General features: G+C 40.1%; 1 protein-coding gene across 1 annotated transcript in view; it reads left to right on the top strand.

Annotated features, from left to right (window-relative positions):
• LOC140360481 (gamma-aminobutyric acid receptor subunit beta-2-like) overlaps positions 1–24,716 on the top strand; it is an 80,897-nt gene that overhangs the window by 12,288 nt on the left and 43,893 nt on the right. The window contains exon 4 of the mRNA XM_072445689.1: positions 23,770–23,990. Coding sequence (XP_072301790.1) covers positions 23,770–23,990 — 221 coding nt within the window. The remainder of the gene's footprint in view (positions 1–23,769; positions 23,991–24,716) is intronic.

The following is a 24,716-nucleotide window of genomic DNA, read 5'->3' as shown; positions in this document are numbered from 1 at the left end:
AGCCTAGAAGGATCGGTCCACCCGGGTTTCGAAGCTTATCTTTGGAACCATCAAGAAGCCCTGACCTGACGACCTGTAATACTGTGGTACGTTCTAACACATGGCTTACCTTACAAAAAATAAAACCAAAACATCTATGTACTTCTTTACCCTTAAAACTAGGACTGGCTAGTGTTAAAATTGAAATTCCTGTGACAATCTGCGATGTTGAATAATAACGGCATACAGTATCCTGATGCACAAATGTTGTATTGAATGCAGCTCTAAACTCAAACAACCCACTTCTCTATTGGTCAGTCCCAACAATGCCCCGAATTTCCAATTGCAGACAAAGCAGATGACTTAAATTACTCATCAAAGGAAATATAACGATACTAAGTGTACATGAATCTCCAAATCATGAGCTGGCTCCAAGAAAATAGTGATATTCACACTTTGGCATATTGCCCAGCCTTACTGAACACCTGGCTGTACTGACAATAAGAGAAAACAGACAAATCTTAGTAAATTTACATCATGTTCAGCCTTTACTTTACTAACATCACACCTGGAGATCTTACATAATTTCTCTACATGCACGAGCGGATTACATACATGCAAACAACATGAAACATACACAAAAGCCCTGTACGTTTCATAAAAACAGCTGAGCGCGCCCGAGTGCTGGTGTAGTCCGGGGTTACACAGGGGAACGCGAGGAGGCGAGTGGCACGTTGTGTGAAAAGTGCTCCTGCCTGCATTATTCATACTTCCGGCTTCAGATACGTACATATGCCTGTAGAGATTTACACGTCCATTTACATTACGCTCGTTTGTCGCTTGATTTCAGTGTGAGGCAGCGTGTTAAGTGGGCCGAGAGCGGGCCTAAAGAGGATTTCTGTGTCGCTGGTCACAATGGCGTGGGCTTATGAGCAGAGCCAATGCAGTAAATGGTGATGAATTTGTGCGTTTAATTTATGTTTGCTGTTGTTGTTGTTGTTTTTTTCAGGTGGTTATGGGCTTATCATAATCGTGTCTGAAGTATACTGTACTATTACAGATGCACTATGTACTTTTTCTCTGGTTGAGGGTCTGCCACATGCTTGTCTCCATAGCTGTGTCTGCCCATCTTGCTTTAAAAGGCCTATGACTGATTGTTATTGAAGTTTTTGAGGATCTTCCCTAAAAGTTTATCATTTGTTCAGACACTGTGAAAAGATTTCAATCTTCAGTCAGTCTGTATTAAAAATAAAAGTAATCACCTTAAGCTAATTACGCTATGAATAATGCAACTAAACCTTTGAAGCAACAAATTGAATCCAATGATTAGCTTGGAAACTTTTCTAAATATCATTGGTAGTCATTATTCTTTTGTACCTCATTATTGCTGATAGCGTTAGCTGGAGCATAACCACAATACTATGCTCCTTAAATGGTGCCTATTCTTCAGAGGCGCGTTGGGGATAAGCAAGACCTGCGTAGTTCTGATTGACGCTGCAGTTCCCGCTTCAATCCTATTGGTCTGCACGAGGCTGCTGTTTTTTTGTTTTGTTTTTGTTTCGATCGTCCAGAAGAGGTGCAGCTAAACACGATCGCGCCTGATGATTTGTTAGCAACAGTGGCTGCTACTTATTGCAGTTACTGTGTCTATTTAAATCAATTTACAGATACATGTTCGCAGAGGTACTTGGAGACAGGTCTGGAATTGGAACCTCAAATAGTAAATATTGTGAGATCATTGAATTACTGAGCACGCAATCTCAACATCGATAGCACAATCAAGGAGCCATTTACTCCATCGGGATCCCAGCAAAAGTGACCGTTGGCTTTGAAATGCAGTTGCAAGGCAGGCGAAGTGTCTCCCACGGACACAATGACAGTATGAACTTGTATTGGTATGAAATGAACCCTTGGATTGTGGTTGACCCATTCATGAGCTTGAGCTAATCTAAAAATAAAAAAAAACGAACATTCTCCTTATAGCCTGTTCTAACTTTATCAATGATCCAACTAATTGTAACATTTCAGCGCTATTTAGGCACATAATTGACCAGACTGCATTCGAAAATACAGTTGTGGACCCAGCTGGATTACGATTTATTTTAGAGACACCCCTAGCTACAAACGTCAGGGGGGAGAAGCCGTGTGATCAATCCCTCATGGGTCAGATTTGCAGAGCACTTAGGCAGAGCTTCCCGGCACAGTGAGTGATAAGGGGAGAAGAACTGTCCCGCTCCAGCTGCAGGGTCCGAGCTTAAAAAACAGCGCCCTCTTGTTCGTCTTGTCACGCGAGACGAGCGCCGCGAGCCTGGTAGTGTCCACATTTCAAAGGATAATGTATTGGACACAGTGGCTAGTTTTAAGCTGGGTCTGTAGTCCTATGTCACAACTCACTCAACAAAAAATGGACATACATTCGTAGTAGCTAGAAATATAGTTTCTCTGATGCAATGACCATGTGAGAACGACAAACGACATATATCGCTCAGGTCGCTAGACATCCCGTTATGCAGTTTCTGTTCTATTACGCTCCTTTACTTTGCGTTATACTTGCCACAGAGAGACGTAACCTAAGGCTTCACTTGCCCTCTTTCTTCATCACACCTTGTCAAAACACAGAAAGTTGACAGTGTACTTCCTGTGATTTGTCAGTGGGGCACGCACTAGAATGGGGTCAGATATTCCCACCCATGCTGTTATAAATCTGGGCTTCTGTTGTCTCTCTGATCGGACACAGACCATCCAAGGCTCTGCTCTGTGGGCCTGTGTTTGATAATGGCTGGTCTCACCGTGAGGGGATTAGTCCGAGTGACAAATAGAAGTGGATTAATCACCACCTACAGCAGCACCTTCAGCTCATTGGCTCCTCACTTCATTTAGAGGGTCAGTTATTAAAGACTGGCAACAAAAAAACACAGTGTTTTTGAACATTACTAGAGGCTACATAAAGTTAAAGAGATTATTACAATGTCTTATTTTGCATTCAATAAATTAACTTAAACTCTATTTAACCACTTTGACGTGTTATTTTGGCGCTATATGCTTTGGGAAGAAAGCGACATTCACAAGAAATATGTTTTTATCTGTGAAAATATTGCGCAGATTTATGCATGCAAATTGTCCAGTTATAGAGATTATTACAATGTCTTATTTTGCATTCAATAAATTAACTCTAACTCTATTTAACCACTTTGACGTGTTATTTTGGCGCAATATGCTTTGGGAAGAAAGCGACATTCACAAGAAATATGTTTTTATCTGTGAAAATATTGCACAGATTTATGCATGCACATTTTCCACCATCCATATTAATCTGAAAACATTTAAGTTAGGACATGTTAGAAAGTAGGTTTTGAGTTTGCATATTTTGTCCACTTGGAATGACCTACATAGGTTTTAATGGACTGTCATTGTTTGTTTAGTTGGCGCATTACCTCATCGTGAGTTGTCGAGCAGATCACAGGCCTCGGCGCGTGGAGTTATTTTTAGAGAGTTAATCAAGTTAACATGTTCAGACTGACACACTCAGTATGATATGCTCCAACGTGTGAGAGAGTGCGCTGATTGCTTCATTTCAGCTCATCAGGCCATACAACGCAAACAGATCCACGTGTAAAGGCATTTTTAGCAAACATACGTATATAGGCTCCATTATTAGATTCAGGTCAGAAAGTTGTCTGTTTTATGGGGTTGAAATGATTCTGGCCTTGAACTTGCCCCAATAATTCAAAGACTATGAAGTGAAGTGTCTACAAGAGTGCTTTTTTTTTGTTTTGTTTTTGACTCCCCCAAAGTTGAATGCTTGGGCCTTCTACCAAGTGTAAATCAATATTGTGGTAAAACGCATATTGTCTCAGTGGTTAAAAGTGAAATGTATTGTCGATGAACCAATTATATAGATCTTCAAACTGCATTTTGCCATTTTTTTATGTGTCATTCCTCAAGGATCAATCATAGGGCCTGTGTAGTTTTCCATACCATTATTCCTAATCAGAATGAAAAAAGCACTAAATCCAATAGGGTTCCAGGTTTTATCTGTTTTTTTAATTATTCTGTTTTCCCCAGTCCCAGTGGCTGTTGTGACTCTGTAAAGGAAAGGAATTGGCTGTACTGATGCGATCAAAAAACAGTAATAATCATAATGAGGCACTTTTCATACAGGAGACAAACAAATACAAACAATAAAGATACATTTATTCAAAGGCAGTTTGGATGAGTCTCTGATCTCAATTATATTTTTGTAATATAATCTTGAGAAATATACAAAATAGAAGGTCCAAACGTCTTAAAACTTGAGACTAAATCCAAATATGTATCCAACCGCACTAAAGATTCATATTAGACAGTTGACAGATTTGGCATTCAAGGTCAAAATGGTATGACAACATCTGAAACAAACTGTAGTTGTCATTTTACTTCGTCTGTCGTTGGGTGAATTATTTGGCACTCACACATATTTCACTGATGTCAAAGGAACACTTCATCACGCCTTGCCAAAATAGCAGAAGTTGATAATAGCTACAGACGGACATGTTTTAGGTGTGGATTGGTTTTCACAATGGAGCAGTATGTGTCTAAGAGCTGTTAATGAGATCGAGACGGTGAAATGGACGATGACTTGGTTTCCCAAACGTTTAGATTTTCTTTGTGACAAAGTGTGTGAAAGTGTGGGAGTTTGGAAGCAATTATAATTTGAATTAAATCCCTTCAAACGTTTTTATTGCTTCTGATAATGGATAAAAACAAGAAACAAGCATTTAAAAATGTACGTTAATAATAATAATTGTTTTAAGATTGTCTCCTATTTTTTGTTGAAATCTGTTTATGTTGGGAAATATTTAAATCTAACAACATATGTCGTCCAATCATAGAAAAAAAAAAATGTAGAAAAAAACATTTACTGCATTTGCTTTTTCCACCCCAATCAAAGTCAAAAACAACAACCAACCAATCTGAAGGACTTTCCACAATTCTTCTCTAAAATAAAAGTGGTTCATCCTATTTCATGACCTTGTGCAATCAGATTTTTGTGTTGTATTCCGTGGCCCGTAGGCTTTGTTGACAGGAACGTGCTGTGTGAAATGGGGGATGAGAGAGAAGGGAGGACATGCAGTAAATGATCGAAATCGGGAATCGAACTCACGACACTGGAGCCTGGCGTACGTGTGCTGTGTTTCAACCACTTGACCACCATCTGTGTGTAACCGTGATGTCCGGGTGAGATACTGAGAGACTCTCGCTGCTACAACAAATAACTAAGAGAGGATTACTGTTGACCTTTCTGCAGGTGATTTGTCATTTTGAAGGTCTGGGGACATTTGGGGCTTAAAGGCGTTAGTGTTTGTTTTAGTTAGCACGCAGAAGACAACGCCTTCTATGTAGATCATGTAGAATACAGGGCAATTACAGTTTGCTTTTTGATTTTGAAGTAAGTCTGTGTATGGCAATTACAGGAGACATTTCAAACACGGCTGCAACTTTTAAGAAAATAAGAAAACGTTTGACAGTAGCGTAACGTTGACACCTGGGATATTCTTAGATGGTTTGAATTAATAAATGCAAGATACCCAGTCCGATCCATTCATTTGTACAGCACATTTTAATCTACGCAACGTCACACTGCTTAAACTACAACAATAATATTAAAATTGATTGAATTGTACGGTCGTTGTTAGACTTTCTCTGTTGTTGTGTCCCTTTGGCATAAGATAGAAACTTTTAATGCAATATTGTGGAACATTCCATGCAAAAAAATAGCATCTCCTTGGAAAAAAGCAGGTGGCAAACCCTCCGCCAAAAAAGTTCACCTTTTCCGTGGGCGGAAACATTAACCTTGAATGTGTTTATTGTTGGTTTATTTGTCACAGTGCATTTCAATCCAATATTTTTTAATGCATGTTTTAAATATTCTGATGTGTTATTCAGATAATCGACCAATTATAATAAATGTGTCATGTATTACAGGTCCAATAAATACAAATATACATCTATCCCAGTGACATTTGGGACGCTTGGTTCTGTTTGTTGTGCTGAAGTGCTGGGTACACTGTGTGCCTGTTTTACATGTGCATTTTTCATTTTCGATCAAATTAGCATCCAATCATGTAAAGTAGTGTGCTCCATTCACAGCACAGCATGTCCAGGCAACATGACACTAAAGTCTATTCATGATGGATCCTCACATCTGAAGAAAATCCATTTGGGCCATTTTTAGGAATCGTTGCTGTGGTTCACTTAAGCTCATTAACATTAGAAAAAGGTGACATTTTCCAAAGAGTAAACAGTTATAGATCCATCATAACTTTGGCCTTTTTTTACTGTACTGTCAACATTTGGATCATATTGTTAATATTATTTTGAAAATATACAATATTTGAATATCGAGTGAACAGTAAAAAAAAGTGCAACAAAAAGAGCAGATATAAACTTTCAAATAAGCGTATAAGGGGATATTTCTCGCACTTTTGTGATTTGTTCTACAAATATTTCCTTTTAGTCCTGGGCAGACCATGAGCAGTGTATACATTTACATAATACAATGACGATGATACGTAGTAAAATAACAACAAAAGAAAGAAAGAAGAAAAAAGGAAAAAAGATTAATGAATTTAAAAACGGAAATCATTATAGTTATGAACTTTGAGAGATGAAAATTGCATTATGTAAATGTTATAGATCATAGTATTTATATTAAAATAATGGGTGCAAACTGGTTTAAAGACAAATCCAGATGTGATATGCAAAGTAAAGTGATGCCTCTATATGTTACTCTTATTAAAATAATGGTTTAGGGTACTGTACGCATTGTTCAGATTCATACACCTATTCAACTTCACTGAATTACTTTGTTTTATGAATCAGAGAAAGTTTAAGAAGGTCATTGCTGCTCAAAACTCTCAGGTAGGACGGTCGAAAATCCCATTAATGTTTTACAGGTCTCCATTTGTTGCACATTCCCAGTTGTACCATTACTTTGTTGGTATCTTTGGCGCACACCTCCCCTCTCCTCTTCTCTCTCCCCACACTGAGCACCCCTGTGTCTCCTGTAGGTCAGTCCAGCTGTGAGGAGATATTGCCTCTTCCAGGGAGTCCTTGCTCAAGGATATTTCAGCTTCACATGTCACACGTCTCACCGAACACACACGCAACACACAAAGACATTATTATTGCTATAAATCTCAACAGCCTTTGTCGGTAAGCTTTGCACCCAAGCCCCGAACATGGCATTTTGAGCCAAGGGCGGCGGTTATTGGTGCGTTTCACCAATTTAGCCTTTAGCCGCTAGCTACATTCGTAAGTTATCAGTCCACCGACCATGCTGATTCTGATTCTGATGCGCAGTAGTGCTCTTCTCCCACACGAGCGCATGCAAAGAGCAAGAGAATGTCCAATCTTGTGTGATTTTAAGCTACATTGGTGTATGTATGAGGGTCATTATTATTAACCTACACTGTCCCGACCAAAATAATCCAATAACTTCAATAACACAACATTCAAATTCACAGTTCTTGTATTAAAGCAGGTAAGTCCCAGATTTTTTTATGAACGCTGAAGAATACGCAATAGTCCTTGACGTGCTCTTGACTGCCAACCTTCAATCTGCTCCTTTTAACAGCTCAGATAGAAAATGCCATCTCTTTGGTGATATGAAAGCACCGTAATAATATTAGCCTTCCTCTGCCCTCTCTCCCTCCTACACCCTTACCCCCTTTTCTAAACCGCCACTCCTTTAAGGACACAAAGCATCCTATAATTGTTGTCTTTAAAGGCCCTGGACGTTACTTGTTGTTCCAATTTTTTCCGTTACAGCGTATATATTGTTAAAGAAGCTATCTGTTGAGTAAAGTAAATGTTGTTGTGCCATTTTGTACAGACCCTTCACTATGTTGTGTTTTGTGCAGTCGGTTGAGGTGGATGGATTCTCAAGTCCTTCAAATTTGATTCTGGCACTCTATGGACATGTCCCAAGGCAAAACTGAAAGATGAAAAAGCAAAGCGTGATGAGCTTGAAAGACATTTGGAGTGGGACAGCGAGGCAGCCAGGATTTGGAGAAGATGGGAAGATGCCCACAGCATGTTCGAATGCGTCTCGGTCTGGATTCGCACCATTGGCGGGCGTCAAAAAAACTTTCCAGCATTAACCGATCCAACCACCGCCGCTAATTTGTGTCACGTGTCTCTCAAAAGACATTTCTCAAATATTTTCGGAACATTCAGAACAAAATATATAACTTCATTTTCCTCAGATTGACAGAGTTTAGTGCGTCGCTTGTTGACTCAGCAGAAGTCGGTAACGTTTCTCAGTGTTATTAGGCCCGAGCGCCACAAGCTGGCGAGAGGCCTATTAATCTCATAAGGCCGTGCGAAGCACGGCTGCGAAAGACACAAAGTGGGCGGAGCCCACTCAAAATTAACGAAAGTACCCGTCAGTGACCAGGGACCCACACCATGAGGTAGGAAAGCGCGAGCGCTTTCCGAAAATGTGTAGTTTATGATATTTGGAAAATGGGAAACATTGTTTTCGTATCGGAATATTATTCTTTCTTTCTTTCTTCTTCTCGGGACCAACCCCCCTATTTTTCACCCAGTGAACATTGACGAAAAGTCACAAAAATTTGCACACCTCTAAAAATCGTGCCTCTCTACATTCTGGCTATTTCCCTTTTCTAAAATAAAAAAAAATTGGCGCGTCAGCGCCCCCAAATGAAAAAAATCTGATCGTAGAATCATGAAATTTGGCGCAGAGGTAGATGGTGACAAGAGAAGTAAAAAATATTATCACGGCAACGCCGTCCGCCCAACCAAATGTCGGCCATATTGCTTCAAAAATGGCTAAACATGACTTCGGAGTTTTTCCAAACGTCGTACTTTTACGAACTCCTCCCAGGGCGTTGGCCCTAAAAAGCTGAAATTTGGTGAAAATACTACTGAGGAGTGGGACATCAAAAGTTATCCAAATTACATTGATACCTGTCACAGTCTCTGTGCTGCAAAGCCGCAAACTGTAGCAAGAATTTCAGAAATCTCCCAAATTTAACATTTCTGCCGTTTGCGCAGATAAAGTCCGAATTGCGTCAAATTAGAATCAGTTGTTAAACTCTTTGCCCTAAACCTACTTGAAGTGAAATAAATTAATTTGGAGCCACAGCGCCCCCTACAGATTTTATATGGAGGTTAAATATTTAGTTTTGCGAAATTATATGAAATTTGACACACAACTCAATTTTGGCATCCCCATCAAAAAAGTCAATGAGACCCATGTCATAATTGTTATGGCGTTGCCGTAACGATGACCGAAACCTTCCATGTTATTCCAATGGGGAAATCGCCAGAACATGTTTACACTTTAGACTTTCACAAACTCCTCTTAGGGCGTTAGACATATTAACCTGAAATTTGGTGAGACTCATCTTCAAGACCATCAAAAGTTATCCACATTTTTATTCAAAGAGTCACGGTGTCTGTGCGGCAAAGCCGCACATTTTGCCAAGAATTCAAAATAAAATTGCTTTTTGATGGTAAAACAAAGGGGAGAAGATGTGACAGCGTCACAGATTCAGCAGTACGCGTAATAAAAGGACAATTGGGGCGCGTTAGCGCCCCCTCCTCTTGCGGCGTGGCGGCGGCGTAGCGAGGGCCGATCATTGCCGCTTGCGGCTATATTTTTTATTCTTTCCTCGTAATCCACCATGTTTGTTTAGACACGAACGGACAATGCGTTTGTCTGATTGGTTCATCCGCCTGTCAATCACTCCCTTTGGAAATTGGCGTGACTGGGTTGGATCCCAGACGCTCAGGTTTTGTAAAGTCAGTCAAAACGTGTCGGGAACGGCTGGTCAGGCAAATGTTTTATCTGGCTGCCTCTAAGTTCCTTCTTAAAACTGCGTCATCAAAGAAAATCAGTAGAAATAACATAATTTTCAGTGTACTAGTCTAAATAAATACAAACATGACTAATCAGCAGCATTTATTCTGGTTGAAATGGGCCTTATAAACGCGTGCAGCCACCCCTGTGTGCTCCCTGTGTCAGATTTACTCCCCGCGGCGCCCAAGCTGTTTGAATACACAGCTTATTTCTATATCCGCACTGTACACAGCCTGCAGCGCCCGAGCATCCATGTCACTCAGCTCCATAAGGGATCCTGTGTCTATTATTAGGACACATCAGATGTTTCCTACGCCCTACGCCAGGTTCCTCGTGCCCTGTGCTGTTGGCAGGAGGGCAGCACGAGGCAGGAAGCTGAAAGCCACTTGTTGGAGGGCTTTTGGGGAAAAAAATGCCAAGTGGCTGGGTGACACGGAGCGATAGGTGTTGGAGAGCTGTTCAGAGATAATGTCCATAGTTCAGTATCTGATGTAAATACAAGTGGGGAATATGAGTTGAACACAAATGCAGATTTGTATAGGGTTATGTGCATTTTGGGTCACTCTGAGATATTTAGGTTTACAGTTCTGACCACCAACAATGCTCATATAAACCTAAAACATTGCAATCCTTATACAGTGTACAGACGGTATTCAGAAACAAGAATAACTCAATTTCACCAAAAAACTCAGATAGAACTGTTTCAATAATCATAATAATTGCAAAAAACACAATAACTTTTCCTGAAAATAAAAAAATACACATGCCACTAGAACATAAAAAGATATAAATAGAAAAAGTGTTAACAAAATGTATTTAATCTAAATCTCATCTTGTCTTGGACCCAATATCGTGTCTCGTATAGTCTTTGTGTGTTCTAGTATTTATATTAAACTAAGTTCACAAATTCTGCTTCAAAATTATACAATTTCAGCCTTTATTATTAAATAGAGTACATTTTTTAATTTTTTCACTTTTTGGAGAGTTATGTTTCTGATGATGTTGCGTTGCTGTATTTTAGACGGCACATTTCTCAGTTTCCCTCAAACACCTTGACGCTTATGATTTGTACTTACGTTGTTTTCTTTGCCGCTTGAATATAATTTCCTCTTTTGCCATGGACATAAGTGGCGGTGTGGCTGTAAGTGATGGAAGGAGCATGTTTGGTTCAGGCTATTGGAGAAACATCAAATCAACACTGTAAAGAGCTTTAAAGTGGGAGGCTTGACTTGTTTAGGATGCAGTGCCACTCTTCAAGGTCAGAGAGAGAGAGAGAGAGAGAGAGAAATGGTTCACATCGATCACCATTTAAACCATCTGGACCTGTAGACGTGCTGCATTTACGGCCAAATGTATGAACTCCATCTCCATTTGTGTGAAAGGCGGAATGCCACTCTCACAATGTACGACGTGTGTGGAAACAGAGAGGTGCCTTAAAGCACACTTACATGTTTTTGTGAATCGAATTAGGACTGTGTGGTCTTCGCTCATTTGATTTTTAATTTGACGTCAAAAACAAATTTAAAAAAAAGGCAGATTTTCCATCTTTCGTTTTTGTTCACAAAGAAAAAAATATAATAATACAATCCTGAATTTCCTTTTTATTGTAAATCATTTTTCACTTTTTTCCCCTCTTCTTTCTTTATCATAAAAAGGCAGTATAATCACAAAACATTCAACATTTCCAAATATAAAATAAGAGCCAGGGTTTCTCAGCAGAGTTATCTTTGGACTGGTTTTCTGCCCAGAGACAGCAGGGGGCGACGGCGGACACTTCAAACGCCCCGAGAATACACCATCACAGGGACTTACAAAGCTGTTCAGTAAGATTAAGAAGAAGTGTTACATAGTTCTGGTTTAATCTTTGGATCAAAAACATACAACATTTTCGATAAGCTTTGGAGCGTGGACTCATTCATTAATTTAGCTTAATTCATTTCACGTAACGCGTGAGTTGGTTCTGGGCTGTACAAACTGGGGGGCTCGAGCTTGAGCCAGATGACCGGGCTCATGTTCTCCCCACACTAGCTGACTTTTTAGTCCAGGCATATTTGGAAAAATCCCACAGACAAACGCTCCTTTCCCTGGAGAGTGAACCCGATCTCTCTGCGGTGCCCACTCACGTGAACAGGCCACAGCGACGTCTCACACTCTTGGCCAGAACACCTCCACCTTCATAACTGAGTCCTCCGGTGGTGAAACCTGGTACTGCGAGCGCAAAACTGGCACCGACTCTCCACCGAGCTCACGTGTCCATCTGTGCGTCACCAGGGCATTGTGTGTTCTTTTAACACCCTCGGCAGACTCTAATCTCTATGTTACTTTGACTTTGGTTTAAAGTTTGGATCAAGGGGTTGTGTCAGTGTGAATGGATTAAAAGGTTATTCTCATAATTCAGTGTTTACCATTCTGCCATTGACATTGCTTATTCCGTCCGAAAATGCTCCAATTCGAAAGACGTTTCCAGCTAAAACTAAACCCATCTGAGCTATAAATGCACCGCGCTTGAGTTTTCAGATATGGTATGGAAATAAAAAATAACCAGATATAGTAACTTGAAAGTAATAACATCTATGCAGTTTTTAAATGCGTACTCATGCCCTGGAGCAGTTCCCTATAGTCCAGCTACTCAGTGATAATGATCTACAGTAAAACACTCACACGTTTTTAAAGCGTAATCTGTCCAATATTCTTCTATTCAATCCCGGTTCTCTACTGAGAATTAACCCAAAGCACGGTAGATAGAAAAAGAAAAAGTCTGATAAACTAGTAAAGGAATGAGACTATATTGACTCTGTAAACTGTAACGGTCAAAAATCCATGGCGCGTAGAGAGAGACGAGAGCAAACGCTGAGGTTCGGGCCGCGGACGTGAAGAGCTGCGAGAATAAAAGCAATTTACATCACTTGGTCCACTGAGCTTTGCGACGCCTTTCATTTAGCCGGTTCTCCACCAACCTCCTCCTCCTCTTCCTCGCCCTCGCCCTCGCAGCTGCGAGCGCGCCACACCACTCGTCCGCTCTCGAATGGAAAAGTGGCTCGGAGGCCAGTGGGAAGAAAGAGCAAATGTAACAGCGTTAAGTCATCCTCATTGCTCTCTCGCTCCCTGTAGACTCCAGCCTTGATCGCCCGTCGTCCTGCAAACGCCAAGGCCCGGAGCTACAGCGCGCTCGTATTTATTAACTCGTTTTTTTTTTTTTTTTTTTGCAGTCCAGAGGCTTTGAAGCGTTTGTTGTTTTCAGCTGTATGTCATAAAAGTATTAATGTTTTTATTCATACAGGTCCTGGAGGGGCTTTTCTGAAGTGAGGGTTCACAGCAGGTTTGTGTCTTAAAGCTGGGGAACCTGATTGTGAAACTGAGAGGAAGAAGTCGGGGTTTATTTCATCCAACTCGTTTCTCAAGCTGCCACAAACTCTTTGACACGGTTTGACATAGTTCAGCAATAAGTGGGTTTGACATAGTTCAGCAATAAGTGTTGAAATAATACATGAATGTGTGTCCATCAACTGTATAAATTGCACCAAAACATTCTTGTTAGTTAGTTTTGTCTGCTTTTCAAAGTAATTGTGGGAAAAAAAGAAAATTAGTAGATATAATCTGTAGAGTTTGATATATATATATATATATATATATATATATATATATATATATATATATATATATATATATATATATTAAGATTACCGTCCATGTTAGTATCTCCTTAAGACGAAGAAAAAAACATCATTAATGTATGACAGCAAATTTAAATATAGCTGATTGCTTTTGACACAGGAATAGGATTGAAATAACTGTGATAAACATTTAGCAACGTCAGTATTATTACCAACAACATACTGACCATGTTTCCTGGTAATGAACTTCTTCATACTTCATAGGATCGATGACCATGAAATAAAGTAGAATGACGGACGTGTCCTGTTTCCATGTAGTTACACTCGCTATTTCCATCCTACTGCCATTACTTAATAATCCAACTACCGTATTCTCCGGACTATAAGTCGTACCTTTTTTCAAAATGTTGGCCGGGGTGCAATTTATATTCCAGAGCGACTTGTATGTGATATTATTCATTATTTTCACTCTGGCAACCGCATTTCACATGTTGATCATTTTCACACCAAAACCACAAGAGGGCGCTCTAGGCTCTAAGCGAAGCAGAAGAAGAATCTGCACTTCCTCTACCCCTGGAGTTTGTGGAGTTGTTTAGAAGTGACACAGAGGAAGAAGAATTCAAAGGATTTAGTGATTTGGGGTAAAACTGATGCTTTGCTAAACGTGTTAGCATGTTCTTTATGCTATAGTTATCTGAAGAACTGTTCATATGTTACGTTAACATACCAGACACTTACCACAGTTCTGTCTGTGCCTCATGTAGCTGAAGGTGTTAGCGTTAGCATACGTCATGTAGCTGAAGGTGTTAGCGTTAGCATACGTCATGTAGCTGAAGGTGTTAGCGTTAGCATACATACACCTATTCACCATGTTCTCTCATCTGTTATTATTTTAAATTGTACTTCAAAATGAAATGTCTGTTCTTGGTCTTGGAGTTTATCAAATCAATTTTCCCCAAAAAATGCGACTTATACTCCGGAAAATACGGCACAAACCTAAACGCTTCTATGGTTTCCTGTGTGGGCGGGTGCGGTTTTGCCGAGGCGCTGACGACAGGTGAAGGGTCAGTGGACGTCAGAGGTCAGGGCGACTCTGAGGTGAGAGGAGCTGATGAGGTCACACTGGACAGCTGCACCCTCCGTTTCCATCCACACTCTCCATTGTTCGAACAAAACCCTGCACAACATAATACACTTGAGTCGCCTATACTTTTAACAATGCAGAATGTGTGGGCCGCGCGTGGGGCTGTTTGGCATTCTCGAGGCGCGCTGCAGTTTCTTGTACAACATTCGTGTGCGGGAATTTCAATGAGGGAGTTTGCTCAATTTGTCAAGGCAGAAAAGCACTGATCGACCCCGTATATACCCTCTGATACTCTGATATTTGACTGTGCAGTGAAAATACACGGAACTCAAGCACGTTTTCAGGACTCTTCAGAAATCCATTCGCAAGGATTGTTTTTTTTAATTATTATTTAATGATTTTTATCACGCACTACACCAGTCAAGGGTGTTAATTAAAAACGAATGTGATGTCCCAGTTAAAACTTTTGAATACTCCTGTAGTTTTAGTCTCGTACTGTATAGCCCTGAATTAGTATGTTTTGCATATTGGCAGGTAAAGTACTTGCACTATAAATACGCATAGTTGGAGGTATAACATAACTTAATTTGATAGTTTTCTTTGTGTCTGGTAATATATATTTGTCATTTTTCGATAAATTCAATGCAATATAGAACATGAATCAATTTATAATACAATATGGTAATACATTTTTTTGACTTTGAGGTATTTTAGTATTATTATAAAGATACCAGAGAGGAGAAAGCATGGAGTGAGTCGGCATTGGGAGTGTCTGGACGGTTTCATCTGCTGTTTCACTCTTGACTCGTTTGTTTTTGTGTAATATCCGAAAGATTTTGTGACATTTTTACACTGCTGTGCCATGACGTTTAGTTGAGTCATCAATGCACAACACATGTCTTCAGTGCAAGAATCTGAGCCTCTAGAGCAGATTCATACACGTTTAAGTCATGTCTTTGAACAAAAAGTCTGATCAGTTTTATTTATGACAATATTGCATAGAATAAAAGTGTTTAAATGTGCTTTAGTTGGGATGAAAGTGACTCAGGTTAGAACGAACACCATGAATTCACAACCATGAAGTCAGGAGTTCGCTGTCATTACGACCAGTTCGTACCGTTATAGTCACGGGATTGGCAGCCTCACTTCTCGTAGTCAATCCCCAGGGCAGCTGCGGCTACACTATTATGTGAGGTGAATATAATGGACTAATAATGCACAGTTGTGGTGTAGTCTAAACCCAACATGGGATGAATATTCACATTTGAAGAAAGATCATCGCTGCGCACTTGTTCAGACGGATAGGAGCTGGAGGTTTCGATACCCTTGGCCAACATTGCGGATAACGATTAGTTCTTCAAGTTTTGCCCGATGAAATGAAGATAAAACAAGCTTCTGGTCGTCACGGTGATGGCCGTTGCTGTGACAGCCTGTGCCAGTAACAGATCAGGTAGGCTCGGCAGCACAACTCTGAAGTAATTTCACAGGAACTTGTTCTCAAGTGAGGCAGACGGCTCGAAAGGTGAGAAACAGACCTTGGCAAATACTGTATGCTGCTGGGGCAATGTCAAGACTACAATTTATCATGTGCTACTTGTGTGTAAAAAACAATGAGCTTAAACTAGAAAACTAAACTTATAAATGGGTTTTATTTATATTTAATTTGGGATGGAACTTCCACAAGACGAGACACCACAAGACATAACATGTTGTCATTGCAATACTGCTTTTTGTCAGTGCTTAACCCTTTTTTTTTAGTTTCTCTGCCAAAAATCTATGTTCATGGTTATGTCGAACAAAGAATTTTTGTGCCCCAATGTTTCATGGTTACACTCGGTCGAGGAAACAGTCGCCAATTGAATGGAAATTGTGAAAAAGAAACTCGATTTGCAGAAAGTGAAGGAGTTTCAGTCCAGACTAAGCCACAATCTGCAGGTTCGACCGTGTTACAGCAAATAAAAGCTAAAGAAAGCACATGTTGTCCTAACGAGTCGTCGAGTTGTGAGGAGAGGCAGGGGACTCTGGGTGTCCGAGGCAGTAGAAGTTTACTCACCATCAGTTGCGCTAGTTTCGGCTAGTCACGCCTGACAATGCTTCCACACACACAGGTTTAAACAGTAGCTAAGAAGGTCAGCTCGGAGACGACGAGACCTGCAGAGCAAACCAACTCCTGTGACACGCGTCGACTGTAACAGTTGGACGACGTCATAGATAGAGCCGACCACGTAGAAATGTCAACGACGGTAGAAATGGATGTGTCCTTGTTAAGACACGCTTATTCCATTACCGCACATCCCTTTGTCGGGGATCACCGCACATTACTGCATCTGAAAGGGAATTTGCACATGTACTCGGCATTATTTTTATGTAACAACTTTGTCTACAGCAGTAATTCAAACTCGGAGTTGATGTTTTCGTTCATTTACATCTTACTTTGTGTTATACAACTCTTCCGCAATTATCAATACAGCTGGTTGCAGACATTACTTCACGACACCCCCATTTGACTATAATTATTCCAGTTCACTGTCATTCTCTCATCAGCTTTCTGGCGTTATTTTGCTACCATTTCTCCCTGCAACTTTTATGTGTTGATGGTCATTACGGCTGCTGTTATGACAAGCCTCCCTTGGTTTTCCATTTAGCGAAACCCTTTACCTCCCACGTGCACGGAGCAGAAGACGCACAATGTCTCCGTCTTAGCACAGAAAGCACACATCGGCCACCGCAGCACTCAAGAATCTTCAATACGGCAATACTACGCACTCAGGGGAGGACAATGGCGTCACTCATAGGTTTCAATAAAAATAGCACCAATGCGGCTGTCAATGTATCCTGCTCTCGTTTAAAGTAGCTCGCTTTGATGAAAACAAGCTGCGTATGTGGTTGGCAGGATGACAGAGGGCTTGTATAAGTGAAGCTTATTGTCAATGTCGCTGTGACAAGTAATGCAATTCGCAGCACAAAAGGCGGTGTCCTATTCGAGGCGCAGCTCCAGGAAACAATCGGGAAGTTGGTGTAATCCGCACTGCCAGGTATAAATCGCACAACACGGGATTAACCCATGATTAATATAGGAAATAGGTTGAGTTCAAGTGAAACACGTGCATCTAAAGGTGCACTTTGTCACTTTTGGAGAGTCAATGTTTTGTCTGGAATGTTGGACATTATTGTATTAAATTTGGCTCGCATTTGTTTAACAGTTTATGTGTATTTATTGACCTAAAATAAACTAAACAATTAAAATACTAAGAGGAGATCTAAAGGCTGAGAAGGCTTTTGGCTGAGCAGCTGATCATTATTTTAGTGGTTGACTCGTCAGCAAGCTTTTTGATTCGTTGATTAGTCAAATTATTATTTCTATTGTACATTGTTATTTTCAAACAAATAAGGGTTAAAAAGTCAGTCAAGGCTTATGAATTTTTTAAGAATTAAGTGTAAATTGATGAAAATTTGAAATGGTTTAATTTTTGGTATTTTTTATTTAAAATGGCGCCGTCTTTGTGTTTAATAATCTGTGTAGTGCAGTTTTAAATATCAATGTCAGTCATTGTCTATTTTTACAGTAGATTTGTCACAATAATTTGATTCAAGTGGTAGGATAACGGAGTGAAGACAGAGTGCATTTTTAAATGTTATAAGGGACCTTTTTTCGGACTTAGAAGATATTATAATGTGTTTAAATTGTTTAGCTTACTTGCTTACTTATTTACTGCCTGTTAAATCTTTGCAACACGTTTGACAAATCTTCTCACCGCCATCGGTTCTATTTTCCTGTCATTCTGAAACCCATGGATAGTTCCAATGACTGACCTTTGACATGGCAGTATAGGGCCAGGTATTTTTATTGAGGTATTAGTTCAGATTTTGTAACGATCTCAACAACAATTTGCCTTGTTCTTAAGTATTGTTATATTGTTATACGGTATTTTTCCGGACTATAAGTCGCCCGGCCAAAACTATGAACTAATAGTCTTATAGTCCGATATATGTTAATGCCTTTGTTTCTGTCGTGTAAAGCGCTTTGAATTGCCCCGTGTACGAATTGTGCTCTACAATAAACTTGCCTTGCCTTGTTTATTCTTGTTTCTTAGTTCTTTTTTACTTAAAACTCAAATCGATGTCGATGAGCTACATCCAAGCAAAGCCAAATACCAAAAGTGTCTTCCACGGTTTGTACTGAGCTTCAGATTCAGCCATTTCGGGACACACGACGCTACGATTCGCCAACGTGCATTCTCAGTGTCTACAGAAACTGAGGAGGCCCCCCCACTGCTCCGTACATCACAGCCAGTACTTCCTCTTTGATGGTATGTAATGATGAGTGCGGAGAAAATAGTTTAGCTCCACGGCCATGGCAACAAGCACAACACAAACACAGTGGGCCAGGAACCAGGAGAGAGCCTAATGCTTATATAAGCCACCACTGGGGAGAGAGGAAGAGGGAGGAACTGAGCATGTGCAGAAGAAGCGGCGCTGGCCCCAATTATAGCGACAACAAGTTCGGTCTGATTACATCTGTGTAATTAAACATGTTAAGTGGAGGAAGATTGGGGTGGAAGGAGTTGAGGCAGGTTATGGTATTGCGTGAAACTGAAGAGATTCTCGGTCTCGGTCGTTAGTATTTCAAAAAGGAGGTCGAGCAAGGACACAGTTTGTTTCTTTTTCATGGTGAGCCCGGGCCTGATGTGATCTGTGAAAACGCTCTACAATAGCAGAGGGAGAATAAGTGTGTGCAGTATGAGATTGGATGGTTTACGCTGGTTTTGTTGAATTACGTGACCCTGGAAGAAGATGTGTACCATTGACAGGCCTTTGTATTCATCCATCTTCTTCAAATGTATTCAAATATGTACTTTCTAGAATACATTTGTGTTATAACCTGGCCTCAGCATGTCTCATTTCACATTCTCATGGTTGTTGTATTGACTTGTACAAAGAATATATAAAACCATACCATATCAAGACTATACACACTATAGTTGCGTATTTTGTGTTCAGTAAAATACACTTGTGAAGTAACAGTACTCTCCAACAAAGTTACTCAAGTTCAAATTCATTCATTCATTTTTGTCACGCCCAAAATCACAACAGCAGTTTCCCTGATGGTCCACAGTGAAAGGGAGAAGCAGATTAAACAATGTTCACAGGACTTTAGCAAATGGATAACTGTCCCAGACCATCTCCTGTCCTTAGACCCTCCAAAAATAACCCCTGTTGGAAAAAGTAGAAACCTCGAGGAGAACCGCGGTGTAGGAGAGCTCCTACTCCCACGGACGAACAGGCTGCAGATGGTTCCTGTTAGTAATGTCGCTGCTGTGTTTTGTACCAGTTGAGGGCTTTTATGGAGCCTTTAGGACACAGTAGTTACAGTAGTCTAATCTAGATGTAGCAAATACATGCATGTGTTTCTCAGCTTTTAGGCAAGATATTTCAGATTAAAGCTTTATCACACGGATGAACGTTGATTTATATGCACTTTGAACGAGAGCTCTTGATCAAATAAGACTAGAAGGTTTCTTGCCGTAGAATTAGAGGTGTTTTTTTCAGTGTTAAGAAGCAGATACTTAAGTGTCATCCAGGTTTTTATATTCTTCAAACAGTTACTAAGTCTGTCTACTCAAGTAAGAGTTCCATTACGGAGGGAGTGACTCTCGGACTCTTTACAAGGTTTTATCCTGTAGACAACCTCTGAATATTTCCAAATCAAAGTGCTGTTACTTCAAAATAACAGTAGTACAATAAATGACCTTAGTAAGAGGTTTATTTTTATTTTTTTAAGTACTTGAGGAAACTACTACGCAACTAACTCCATTTACCTGGCATTAAATTATACACATGTTTTCAAAAGATAGATCAACAATAATTGAGTGTCTGCGTGATGTCACGCAGGCACTATATGTTCTTGTATTTCACGTATTTTTTATTATTATATTTTCCATGATTTTCCATTTAGCCAGTTTCAACTCCTTAACGCTTCAACCGAACATGTTATACCTCATTATGATCGCTTTCGCAGTAGTACGTGTGCTATTACGTTTGACATTTGAAAAACTTGTACTTTTTACAGAATTTGCAAAAGTATTAGTACTTTTTCCCCATTTAAATGTTGTTGTTGTTGTTGTTGTTTTATGGCGGTTGGCATCCGAGTGTTGCATTACCGCCAGACTTTATTCCTCAGACGTTTCGTAGTCCTCAGACTCTTGTAAATGAATTTAGGCATTATGAGTGTCAGCGGAATTCTTTATACTTTATTCTTTAGGCTTTATTCTTTAGAATTTTGGGACGGAGCCAGTCGAGCGAGAGAGAGAGAGAGAGAGAGAGAGAGAGAGAGAGAGAGAGAGAGAGAGAGAGAGAGGGGGGGGGGGGAGGGGGAGAGGGAGGAATGGAAAATATAATAATAATAATAATAAAAAAAATTGTGACATCACTCACAATACAAGAGGGAGAGACGCAGACACTCCAGCAATGGCTTCAGCCATTGCAGATTTTCTAGTTGAATACGTTATTTAAAGCTTTTGTCACTTGCAGACTAAAAAAAAAAAAAAAAAAGTATTGGAGTATAAATATGGTGTCTGAATGTTTTTTAATTTTATTTTGAAAGTTATTCAAGGAAATGTACTTTTAGATGAAACTGAGGACTACCCGCCTTGATTGATGAGTGATGATACAATCGATTTCAAGTTTAAGTGCTAATTTGCGACTTGCCACAACATGAGATCATACAGTTATGCACATGACATCTTAACTGGAGCCAAATGCGCTTTATAGAGAAACTTTGACATTGTGATATCTGTGTTGCGTAAATTTCGTTCCGGGATTCACCTTTTTACCACGTGCTTGTCTGTTCTCTCTCCTTTTTCATCTTTCTCACCCTCAGTGACTCGTGCGTAACGTCCATCTTTTAAAATTCAATCCCAACGTGTTTGTTCCCAAAGCCAAAAGGTACAAACAACAGAAGCACAGCCTAAACCCATTTCAGTCAGCTCAGGTCGTGCGTACCACTCTCGCCCTCCGCATCCTAAAGCTCTTATCCCAGGGCGGGGCAGGATGTCAGATCTGTACCCGTCGGCCATATTCAAAAATGCATGTTCAGCCGCTCCTGAAAGAAGTTGGGAGTGCCAGTCATGACAAAAGTTCCTCAGACGGCGCGTGCATTTGAATATTTTATGGTGATTGGTACGAGTGGAGTGAATGCCAGCTTGACTGTTTTACCATGTCCTAGATTTACTTTGTTTGGGATTTAGACTGCATCTGAATATAAAAAAAATCTCTAGTTTTGTTTAGCAAATGAGCTTCAACTTTTATAAGCATTGTAAATTGTACTGTGTAATACTCTATGGGTAAACTCATTTTTAATAGCTTTGGTTGAGACTAATTTATTCCAAACTAAAAGTGGACAATACATTTTGATGTATTTTCTAATCCACGGATTTTGGAGTTGTGAAAAATGTAATGTTCTATATCAGTACCACCTAAGAAAGTATTTGGCTTTTCCAGTACCACCAATTATAAACCAGATCTAAAACAGATCTATTCTGGATCTAAACTATGGCCAAAAAAGCCTGAAATAGGACTTTTCTTTCCTGGTTCTGAAGAAGGACAAACCCAAAAGAGGACAGCAATTGGAAATGAATTGTTGTTAACTTCAGCAAATATTAAAACTGCAGAAGAATCCACATACACCTGAAGTACACCGCATATCACCAGTGGTACACGCGCTACAGTTTGAGAACCGCTGGTCAATCTTATGGTGAAAAGTCCTCAAGATCTCACCTATAAACAGGAAGATAAAACCTACTACTGTCGACTGCACTGAAGGCTCATTTCTGTTCTACGTTCCAAACACGCAGAGGTTTCTGTTCTTCCTCTGCTTTGATCTGTCCATCATTTGGTCAGTCCCCTCTGAGCTTGTGGACGTGTAGTACGGCGCTGTACATGTGCTGACCACTGGGCACAGTAGTGAACACAGCACAACACTGGACCTAGAACAAGCTGCCAAACAAATAAAAGCTTCTCTTTGTTTCCTTGACTCTTTTACAACAAATATGATTAAAAAAAACTGCCGTGGGTGCCTCCATGTTTGTTTTTCTGGTTGTTATTTTTCTTCCGTTTTGGTCAATTATCTAAGTTACGTCTAGTGCCCTCTTGTGGCTATTTAGCGGAGCAAAGACCTGACGTTAGAAATGGTCGGACGGGAAGTATAAATGCAGCGACAGTAACTACCAATCTGTTTTAAGCACTGAAATTGAGCCTTTACTTTTATTATACAAGTGAAATAAGTGCAATAAGTTGGTAGAAAATAGTTGTAATACTTTGTTAAACATATTAAAGACACTTCAAAATTCTTGCCTCCATTTTCTACATACACTTGTGAGAAAGTGGGTGTTTGAGAGTCTGAACTGGTTGAATGGTTCCTTGATGTAAATTCCTTTGAATGCGTTCGGGATGTAGAACGTAGAAAGTTTGAGTCCATTCCCGGATCTAATCCCCGAAACACGGTCAAACCAAATAGAGCGGATCGATGTGAGTTTGTGAAACAGATTTTGGAAAATGCCCGGAGGTTATTTTCATTTGTCTAGCGCATGTGGCTTCCTCTTCTTTCCTTTACCCACTCGCATGAACGCAAACTCAATCCAATTTATGCTCATAACAATATATATCAGCACTTCTGTAGTGGCAAAGGCTCAACTCACCATCTGTCTCCCCATTTTGTTCTTTCTCTAACGCATTCTTTCACACTTTGTTCTAACCTAGTGTTTCCATGAAGAAGGAATCCCCAATTGCTCTGTACTTTGAGAGTATGTCCCATTTGCTTTCATGTGAACTTCATATAATATTGAAGTCTTGTCTAGTCGTAAAGTTCAGTCTGAAACCACAAATAGCTCCGAGGAAGACTGTTCTCAAGAGTAACTTTTCCTCATCGCCTGTGTCAGGAATACAACTCCGAATAAATCTACTACTACAACTATTTCTACTGTTAGGGTTGATTCTTTCATTACGTGCAAGGAAATGTATAAAGTGGTACGCTGGAGTCCAATCTTTTTCCATTTATTTCATGTATTTCGGTAAAACTTGCCCTCGGCTTTCATGCAAGTTTCAGTCAGAGTTGAAGTGTCTGATCTAGGAACCTAAGAACCCTTGAATCAGTTCAAAGAAAACACATTCCGACAGTAGAAAACGCTTGCCTTTTGGGTAATTTCTCTCTCTTTTGCTCTTCCCTGCAGGACTACACGTTGACCATGTACTTCCAGCAGGCGTGGAGGGACAAACGGCTGTCCTACTCCGAGATCCCCCTGAACCTGACTCTGGACAACCGCGTGGCCGACCAGCTGTGGGTCCCGGACACGTACTTCCTCAACGATAAGAAATCCTTTGTGCACGGCGTGACGGTGAAGAACAGGATGATCCGACTGCACCCGGACGGAACTGTGCTGTACGGACTGAGGTAAGTCTCACGTCCTATTGATACTTTGCAGGGACATCGCTGTTACCACGGTGACACGTTGCACACAATCGTAGACAGCATGGTTTTGAGATGGTCTGACTGTGGCGGTCAGGAGCCTGTGATCACGGTCTTCTTCAGGTATTTCATCGTCAAAAAAGTGTGACTAGGTGAAAAACAACTAATTTTGTTTGAGACTTAGGGACTTGTTTAACAGCAAAAATCAGCTCAAATGTTGTAGTTCCAACTAAATATATTTTTTATGGTGAAATTGAGTTAAAACAAAGCTAAGATTAAAGACCAATTTCAAACCCTCGAAGGATAGAGATAAGAATCAATCGTATATAAATGGCGATTAGTCAAAGGACAGGTTTTTTGTGTGAAATCATGAGTGTTACTCAGTTGTGGCCATATCACCTTGTCAATGCCTGATCTGAGTCTTGTCTTATAAAGCTTCTGGAACATTGCTCCATAAGACTAGACCAACTATCATTTTATTGGTGGTGAAAGTGTTCTAGTGATTTCCCTGGATTTGATTCAAAGTGACATACGACCTAAATTAAGAATCTAATCAAACTTGTATTGTAATGTCAAGCTGATCGTCTCCACTTTAGACCCCACTTACATGTTAGTTCCCCTCTTTTAGGCTTAACAGAGAAGTTTGGTAACGGTTTACCAAACTGCTACACCAAAAGGGACATTTGACACTGCATAACATAAACATTGTGA

Source organism: Eucyclogobius newberryi, unplaced genomic scaffold (genome assembly GCF_026437365.1).
Source record: "Eucyclogobius newberryi isolate DKJ021-1_F unplaced genomic scaffold, fEucNew1.0.hap1 SCAF_15, whole genome shotgun sequence".
Classification (NCBI taxonomy): Eukaryota; Metazoa; Chordata; class Actinopteri; order Gobiiformes; family Gobiidae; genus Eucyclogobius; species Eucyclogobius newberryi.
This window is presented reverse-complemented; position numbering and strand designations above follow the sequence as displayed.